The sequence below is a fragment of the Orycteropus afer genome, unplaced genomic scaffold, assembly GCF_000298275.1.
Source record: "Orycteropus afer afer isolate SDZICR_OR568_19922 unplaced genomic scaffold, OryAfe1.0 scaffold00112, whole genome shotgun sequence".
Classification (NCBI taxonomy): Eukaryota; Metazoa; Chordata; class Mammalia; order Tubulidentata; family Orycteropodidae; genus Orycteropus; species Orycteropus afer.
The window spans coordinates 2,704,177-2,713,803 of record NW_006921699.1 but is presented as its reverse complement, the minus strand read 5'-3'; the positions used below and the strand labels follow the sequence as shown (position 1 = coordinate 2,713,803).

At 38.3% G+C, this 9,627-nt stretch overlaps 1 protein-coding gene across 1 annotated transcript; it reads left to right on the top strand.

The window, feature by feature from the left end:
- The first annotated feature begins 7,681 nt into the window (after window positions 1-7,681).
- Window positions 7,682-9,277, top strand: IL5 (interleukin 5). The gene is made up of 4 exons (XM_007943795.1): window positions 7,682-7,825; window positions 8,034-8,066; window positions 8,951-9,079; window positions 9,179-9,277. The coding sequence occupies exons 1-4, from the start codon at window positions 7,682-7,684 to the stop codon at window positions 9,275-9,277; spliced, it is 405 nt and encodes a 134-aa protein (XP_007941986.1).
- The last annotated feature ends 350 nt before the right edge of the window (window positions 9,278-9,627 follow it).

Sequence of the window (9,627 nt, the reverse complement as noted above, 5' to 3'; positions counted from 1 at the left end):
AGGAGTGGCTGGTGGGTTTGAACCACCAGCCTTCTAGTTAGCAGTCAAGTGCCTTAGCCACTATGCTACCAGAACTCCCAAGGACCCAACATTAGTATATTACTATTAACTATACACTACAGTTTTATCAGATTTCCTTAGTTTTACCTAATGCCCTTTTTCTTTTCCCAGAATTTATCCAGGATACCAAATATTTTGTCATGTGGCATCTTTTGCTTATGAAATCCTGGTTATTATGTGCAGTCTCCTGGTTTTTAAATGTTGGTAATTCATATTTTTAAAAGCTGTGTAGACTGCAAGTCTTCTTAGACTCCTCTGGGCTGTGACAGTTTCTTTGATTTTGCTTGATTTTTATGACCTTGACAGGTTTCAGGAGTACTCACCAGGTATTTTGTAGAATGTCCCTCAGTTTGGGAATGTTTGATATTTTTCTCTTGATTAGGCAGAGTTTATGGGTTTGGGAGAAGAAGATCACAGAGGTGAAGTACCATTAACAACGTATCATATCCAGGGTACATGTGATTAATAGGACTATTACTGTTGATGGTGACCTTGGTCACCTAGCTGAGGTAGTGTTTGTCAGGCTTCTCCACTGTAAAGTTACTCCTTTTATTCCCCAGTTTCAATACTGTACTCTTTAGAAGGAAGTCACTATGTGCATCCCAATTTAAGGAAAAGGGGTATGCTCCACCTATTTGAGGGAAGATTATTTATGTAAAATATATGGAATTCTTCTGCAAGGAAAATTAAAAGCACTAACTTTTGTTTGGAGTTTAACATTAATAAAGTTCTTTTGAATAATTTTTTTATTATCCCTACTCTGAGTGTGCAATCAGGTGGGGAGATCAGACCCACAAAGGGAGTTAATGACCTATAACAACATTATTATTGTTGTTGTTGTTAGGTGCTCCAGAGTCAGTTCTGACTCAACCCTGTGTGCAACAGAATGAAACACTGCCTGGTCTGCACTATCCTCCCAATTGTTGCTATGCTTTGAGCCCATTGTTGCAGCCACTGTGTCAATCCATCTTCTTGAGGGTCTTCCTCTTTTTGGCTGGCCCTCAACCAAGCATGATGTCTTTCTCTAGGGACTGATCCCTTCCTGATAACATGCTCAAAGAACATGAGATGAAGTTTCATTATCCTCACTTCTAAGGAATATTTTGGCTGTACTTCTTCCAAGACAGATATATTCATTCTTTTGGCAGTCCATGGTGTATTCAGTAGTCTTCACCAACATCATAATTCAAATGCATATATTCTTCTGCAGTTTTCCTTATTCATTGTCCAGCTTTGACGTACATATGAGGTAATTGAAAAATACTATGGTTTGGGTCAGGTGCACCTTATTCCTCAAAATGACATCTTTGCTTTTTAACATTTTTAAGAGGTGTTTTGCCATGGATTTGCCCAATGGCAATACATCAGCTGATTTCTTGACTGCTGCTTCCATGGGCATTGACTGTGGATCCAAGTAAAATGAAATTTTTGATAACTTCAGTGTATTCTCTGTTTATCATGATGTTGTTTATTGGTATAGTTGTGAGGATTTTTGTTTTCTTTACGTTGAGATCTAATCCATACTGAAGGCTATAGTCTTTGATCTTCGTTAGTAAGTGCTTCAAGTCTTCTTTTTCAGCAAGCAAGATTGTGTCATCAGTATATTGCAGTTTGTTAATGAGTCTTCCTTTAATCCTGATGCCATATTCTTCTTCACATAGTCCAGCTTCTCAGACTATTTGCTCAACATACAGATTGAATAAGTGTGGTGAAAAGATACAACCCTGACATACATACTTTTCCTGATTTTAAACTACACATTATCCTCTTGTTCTGTCCAAATGACTGCTTCTTGGTCTATGTACAGATTCTATATGAGCACAGTTAAATGTTGTGGAATTCCCATTCTTCAAAATATTATCCACAGTTTGTTATAATCTACACAGTCAAATGCCTTTGCACAGTCAATAAAATACAAGCAAACATCTGACATCAGCAATGATATCCGTTTCATGTCCTCTTCTGAATCCAGTGAATTTCTGGCAGTTCCCTGTCAGTACTGATGGGACAATTTTTTAATTATCTTCAGCAAAATTTTACTTGCATGTGATAGTAAAAATATTGTCCAATCATTTGTGCATTCTGTTGGATCAGCTTTCTTTAGGATGGGCACAAATATGGATCTCTTCTAGTTGTTTGGTTAGGTAGCTGTCTTCTAAATATCTTGTTGCAGATGAGTGAGCATTTTCCCCATTGCATCCATTTGTTGAAACATCTCCATGGGTAATCCATTAATTACTGGAGCTTTTTCGCCAATGCCTCCAGTGCAGCTTAGACTTCTTCTTTCAGTACTATTGGTACTTCATAACATGCTACCATGGTTGAATGTTGGCCAGTTCTTTTTGGTACAGTGACTATGTATTCCTTCCATCTTCTTTTGATGCTTTCTGTATCATTCTAAATTTTGTGATAGAATTTTTCAATATTGGAACTCCAGGCTTGCATTTTTTCTTCAGTTCTTTCCAGCTTGAGAAATGCCTAGCATATTTTTCCCTTTTGGTTTTGTAACTCAAGGTCTTTTGCACATTTCATTATAATACTTTAGTCTGTCTTCTTGAGCCACCCTTTGAAATCTTCTCTTCAGCACCTCATCATTTCATCCACTTGATTTAGCTATTCTACATTCAAGAGTAAGTTTCAGAGTGTCTCTGACATCCATCTTGGTCTTTTCTTTTTTCCTTTCCTGACTTTCTAGTGACCATTTGCTTTCTTCATCTATGATGTCCTTATGTCATCCCACAGTTCTTCTTGTCTTTGGTCATTAATGTTCAATGTATCAAATTTATTCTTGAGATAGTCTCTAAATTCAAGTATACCATACACTTGTGGTAGTTAAGGTTGTGTGTCAACTTGGCTGGGCCATGGTTTTGAAGGGCTTGACAGCTGGATGTAGTTATTCCCCATGATGAGACAGGATGTGGTGTAATCAACTCCATGGTGTAACCTGCTGTGAGCAGCTAATCAGTTGTCTTCAGAGTATGGCCTGCTTCCAGTATATATGGAGAAGCCTTAAGAAAGGTCTCTAGCTTTTTGACACATCTGGATTCTGCACGTGGCCAAGTCTTCATCTCCAGTTTCTGGACTTAAACCAGTGGCCTGTCATGTAGCCTACCAATCTTGGGGTTGTGCTGTTTTTGCCTGCTGACCTTGAGTTCTTCAGCCTCAGCAGCCTGAGGTAGGAGACACCTCCAGCTCCAGTGGGCCTGGAACAAGAAGCAGAGATGAAGCCCAAGGTCAAGGAGTCTTCACCCAGTCCTGAGAGCTGACATTCTGAATTTGGACTTCTAGCCTCCTAAACTAACCAAAATTCAAACCAAACTCACTGCCTTCGAGTCAATTCCAACTCGTAGCAACACCCATTGGGTTTCCAAGGTGGTAAATCTTTATAGACATAAAGTGCCCCATTTTCCTTCTGTGGAGAAGCTGGTGAGTTTCATCCGCCAAACTTATGGTTAACAGTCAAATGCCTTAGGTACTGCACCACCTGAGCTCCTATAAGAGAATAAATTCCTGTTTGTTAAAACCATACATTTGTGGTATTTCTATTATAGCAGCACTAGAGAACCAAGACAATACTAAAGGTTGTACTTTGGCACTTGTGGACTTATTTTAATTTTCTTCGGCTTCATTTTGAAGTTGTATATGAGTCTGGTCTGCAGTCAGTGCCTGACCTTATTCTGACTGATATTATTGAACTTCCTCAACATCTCTTTCCACAGATGTAGTCAATTTAATTCCCGTATATTCTATCCAGTGAGGTTCACTTGTATTTCAAAAAAACTAAAACCCATTCCCATTGAGTCATAGTGACACTGTAGGGCAAAGTAGAACTGCCCCCATAGGGTTTCCAAGGCTGTAAATCTTTACAGAAGCAGACTACCTCATCTTTCTCCCACAGAGTAGCTGGTGGGTTCAAACCGCCAGCCTTTTGGTTAGCAGCTGAATGCTTTAACCACTGCACTACCAGGGCTCCATTCCACATGTATAGTTGCTATTTGTGTTGTTGGAAAAAGGTATTTGCAATGACTAAGTTGTTGGTCTTGCAAAATTCTATCATGTGACCTCCGGCATCTTTTCTACCACCATGACCATATCTTCCAACTGCTAATCCTTCTCCTTTATTTCCAACTTTTGCATTCCATCACCAATAATTATCAATGCAGCTTGCTTGCATGTTCCATCAATTTCAGACTACAGAAGTTGGTGAAAACCTTTGATTTCTTCATCTTTGGCATTAGTGGTTGGTGCCTAAATTTGAATGACAGTCATGTTAACTGGTCTTCCTTGTAAGTGTATGGATATTATCTTATCATTGACAGGATTGTACTTCAGGATATATCTTGAAATATTCTTTTTGATGAATGTGATTTCATTCCTCTTCAATTTGTCATTCCAGGCATAGCAGAACATATGATTGCCGGATTCAAAATGGCCAATACCAGGCCATTTCAGCTCACTAATGCTTAGAATATCAATCTTTACGTGTTCCGTTTCATTTTTGATGACGTCAAATTTTACTAGATTCATAGTTCATACATTCCACATTCCAATTATTAATGGATCTTTGCAACTGTTTCTTATCATTTTGAGTCTTGCCACATCAGCAAACGAAAGTAGCATAGTGCCCAAGGCACTTGACTGCTAACAAGAAGGCTGGTGGTTCAAACCCACCGGCCACTCCTCAAAAGGAAGTTTGGGCAATCTACTTCTGTAGTGATACTGCCTCGGCAACCCAAGGAGGGGTCACTATGAGTCGGGTCCGACTCGACGGCACATAACAACAACAACAAATCTTTATCCCATCCACATCATTAAGGTCTACTCTACTTTGAGGAGGAAGCTCTTCCTAAGCTGTATTTTGTGTGCATTCCAACCTGAGGGGCTCATCTTCCAGCACTATATCAGAAAATGTTCTGCTGCTATTCATAAAATTTTCACTAGCCAATTTTTTAAACAGTAGATCTCTAAGGTCTTCTTCCTAGTGTATCTTAGTCTGGAAGCTCCACTGAAACCTGTCTACCATGGGTGACCCTGCTGATATTTAAAATACCAGTGGCATAGCTTCCAGCATCACAACAACAGGCAAACCACTACACTACAATAAACTAGACTTCCAGTAGAGGCCCCAGTTAAGATGAAATATGAGTTGCCAACATTTAAAAACCAAGAGATTGCACATAATAATCAGGTTCTGGCTTCTTTGAAAAATTGGGTGATCTGACAACAGAAAACCAAGGGTGCCACATGGCAACAATCAACCAGACTGACTGAGTAGCAGCTGACACCTTTAGAGATGTCATACATGCTGCTGTTTGTTGGAGACCCATCACCTTCGTTGTGTGATGCCTTATCCGTTCTACTCATTTTCATAGCTAGCCTGAGCTCATTTTTTTTTTAATGGAAAATAGTGAGTGGTTGGAGAGTTTTCTCCTGCTTACTGAAGGTTAGTACAGCTGTATCTCAATCCTCCACCACCTAGGTTGCCTGTGTAGCCCTATAATAGAATTTAAAAACTCAGAACTTTGTATATTTAAGTACTGTAATATCAAGTCATTTAGCAGTTCCTCTGAAACCCTTGTCTAAGTCTCTTTTTCCTCACTGTAGACTAAAGGAACCACAGGTGAACCAGGAAAAACTCATACGAAATCCTCGGGGGAGAAAGGGCTCCTGTCAGAACTCATCTTCATTTCTGAGAGTACCATTTTAAGAGCACCTTGACCCAAGCTATTGTGATTTTTACCTTATCCCTAAAAGATACAATGAAGCCAGTATCTCTCCTGTAGTCTCAAGGAAGACATCATGTAAGTGTTCAAATCAGATATGTCTAACCAAGAGCCTAAACGTTCAGCACAAACAAAACCAGACTTGGTACAGGGAGGCTGTGACTAAAGTCCTATACTACTGTCATCCTACCTGTGCAGGTCTGAGATTCCATGTGTGTAAGAGGTATATCTACCTCCTATCTGCCTCTGCCTCTCATACAGAACTGTACCCAGCTTTGGAAAAGAGTTCTGGGTAGCATTTGTGTTTGGCACCATCTGTCCTGGACACTCAAGATATCCCAAAAGTCAGGCTTCCAGCCCTCCAACACAGAGGAAACCCTCCATTAAGCACAATAGTTTGCACCTCCATCATTTGCACTCAGACCAGGGAAGAAGGAAATGTGTGGGCTAGAAGAGGGCCACATCTGCTCACTTCTGGGCTTACAGGCCTGAGCCTAAGACACCTAAACAATGATTCTCCTGATTGTACACAGTCTTACGCAACCCACCCAAAAGATACACCTACACTGGTGAGACATAAAGGCCATGCCCATATGTTATATGACTGTGACAGATATTTATCAGTTACCTTCTCAGTATCCATGTCCCTCTTACCACTCCCTATTGTTATTAGCTGCCATAGAGTCATGGGACCACATGTATGCACACTGGGATCATACCGTTATGATCCCTAGGATTTTCTTTGGCTGCTTTTCAGAAGTAGATCACCAGGCCTTTCTTCTTTGTCCACCTTAGTCTAGAAGCTTCACTGAAACCTTTTCGAAATCAAAGCAATACACTCCAGCCTCTACTGACAAATGGGTGGTGGCTGCACATGAGGGGCATCGGCCAAGAATCAAACTCTGTTCTCCTGCATGGAAGGCGAGAATTCTACCACTGAACCACCAACGACCTCTTACCACTACCTACGAATGCAGTTTGGGTGGAATGAAGACTTCCTCCACCTCCAGGGGTAGCCAATCGGCATATCCCAAGCCCCTGGCCACAGTTCAAGGATGAACCTGGGACCCTTGTCATAAGGTGACTGAATTCTAGGACTTTTGATTGAGCAATCAGAAAAGCAGAACTTGATTTTTTCCTGCTGTGCACAAAAAGGACCTATAGGTCCAGGAATTTTGATGTTATCTTGGAACCACAGTAGGAGTGTAGAGTGTAGCCAAGGAAGAATCACTGAGGCAAAAGGATATAAAGGAGCCTCTGTCTCTGGACTGTTTGATTATATGTATTGACATTCCCATCTGGCTTCAACCAGTTTGGCTTAAATTTTTGGTCACTGACAACAGAAAGTATTCTAATTGAGACCTTAGTGAATATGACTGCCCCTGTTAAATTTTGGTGGCTCTGGCCCTAATCACAATCTTCTTGCCAGTATTTCCAATTTCTTTTTTTTAAAACAAATCAATTTGACTACAGCCATGGTGGAATTTAGTCAACATGAAAAAAACATTTCCAATATTTGTGTATTTTTGCATAAAAGTCTATCTACTGGTTTACATTATACTTCTCCTTTTGACATCTTTTAAGAGAAAGTTGAATCTTCTGATTTTTAAGAAATGCAAATGTGAGGCAATGATATATTAACCAAAAATATTTTCTTTTGCAATAGAAAATGGTTTTGAGGGGAAAATTAGGGATTTTTATAATTATTGAAAGATAAAACTAAAATTATTCTTTAAGGTTCAAGGCATTGGAAACATTTAGTTTCATGATATGCCATTATTAGGTATTCTCTATCTGATTGTTAGAAATTATTCATTTCCTCAAAGAGAGAATAAATTGACTGGGGATGTAACCTTGCACTATGCACTTTCTTTGCAAACGCTGAACATTTCAGAGCCATGAGAATGCTTCTGCTCTTGAGTTTGCTAGCTCTTGAAACTGGCTATGCTTGTGGCCTTGCCATAGAAAGTCCTGTGCAAAGACTGGTGGCAGAGACCTTAACACTGCTCTCAACTCATCGAACTCTGCTGATAGGCAATGGGGTAATTTTATTTCTGATTTTTAATCTCTGAAATGCGTAAGTAATCATTTGTGGTGGATCATTTACCAGGTATGAAGATCTGGTATTAATAATAATGAAGTTATGAGGGTATTAGTAATAAATAGTTAACCACATTACTAGGAAGCATTATACTAAATTTATGAATGCTAGAGTGCTTTAAAAATAATTGTATTTCCTTTTCTTATCAGACCCCAAGGATTCTTACTCCTATGCATAAAAATGTAAGTAAAATTATGATTTGATAAAATGACTGATTGCATGATTAAATAAATGATGTATGGAAAGTTGTAAAGCATTAGTTCTCATTGGAGCTATTTTATTTTCTTATTTTTTTTTTTATATATGTGGATATGAATGTATATAATTATAATATTAGGAAGGGCTTTATAACAAGTAGAAGCCATTAAACCAATGGATCAGGCTCGTTAGTGATGTTGTCAGTTCTCTGTCCTGAAGAGCTTATGTCAGGGATTCTTTCCAGAAGAATTCCACATTGGATGAGAGGTGCTTCCTACACTCTGTTCAACTCTGACTGTTGGTTGCCTTCCTTGCTCTACTGTCTTTCTGAAAGTATTAGCAATTTAGGTTTATATTTGCAGAATCATGATCAGTAGACATTGGAAGACATTAAATGTCCTGTATTAATAGCCATTTCTGCAAATTTAAATGATTATGACTATATGGGGAACTGTACACATTTGGAGTATATCATGATCATATTACAATGTAAAATATATGATTTCACTAGTCTAAAAAGAATAAAATTGCCAGCTAGAAGTACAAAAGAAAATATTGATGCGAATTCAGCCAGTAATGTAGTCCATTAAATACATTTCCTAAACATTTTATTTCTAAGAGTTCATTTTATAATTTATAAAACCACTTAGTAATTATATAAATTTCATCTCTTTTCTTAAAAATTACATTTCAGTATGAATCAGTATGAGGTAATGGTTTGTCACCTTAATATTAGTTTTGAAATGATTTATATACTTATAAAATTCATTGGAGACAGAAACTCAGGCAAATATCACCAAAGAAAGCTTAATATTTTGGAACAAATTTTTATACCTTGTTTTGATTTTTGAAAATCTTCCTCATTTAGCACCAACTATGCATCGAAGAAATCTTCCAAGGAATAGACACACTGAAGAATCAAACTGTACAAGACGATGGTGTAGAAATACTGTTTCAAAACTTGTCTTTACTCAAGGAATACATAGACCTCCAAAAAGTAAGTTGAAAACATTTAGTGAAAAATATATTTGTCTGGCTGTGCCTGTTTCTACAGGAACTGACAGTTTCCTATAACACCCATTTGCTTTTTTCACAGAAAAAGTGCGGAGGAGAAAGACGGAAAGTAAAGCAATTCTTAGACTACCTGCAAGAGTTTCTCGGTGTACTAAACACCAATTGGACAATAGAAATTTGAGACTAAACTGGCTTATTGTAGCCCCAAACTTCAGAGGAGAAGAATATTTTAGTGTAATGGGAATGAGGTCCAACCAAAGGCAGGGCCTTAATTTTTAGTAAACTCTAGTAGCAAAGTAAATATTTCAGTATATGTACAGTATTTTATGCCTTCTGCCTGTGGGATGTAGTAAAGTACATTTTATGCCTTCTGCCTGTGGGAAATACATCCCACAGGCAGAAGGCAAAAAATACTGTAGATATACTTCAGATAACAGAATTATTGAAATATTGTCCTAGTTTGCTCCAGGCAAAACAGATGTATACTTTTGTCTTATTTAATTTAACATTCTCTAAAACGTTTGTTAACTT

Bases quoted from the DNA above. Each gene is read 5' to 3' on its own strand.
- IL5 (XM_007943795.1), top strand. From the start codon at position 7,682: ATGAGAATGCTTCTGCTCTTGAGTTTGCTAGCTCTTGAAACTGGCTAT. The intron at 8,067-8,950 runs GTAAGTAAAATT...TTCCTCATTTAG, and splicing joins TTACTCCTATGCATAAAAAT to CACCAACTATGCATCGAAGA. The intron at 9,080-9,178 runs GTAAGTTGAAAA...CTTTTTTCACAG, and splicing joins AATACATAGACCTCCAAAAA to AAAAAGTGCGGAGGAGAAAG.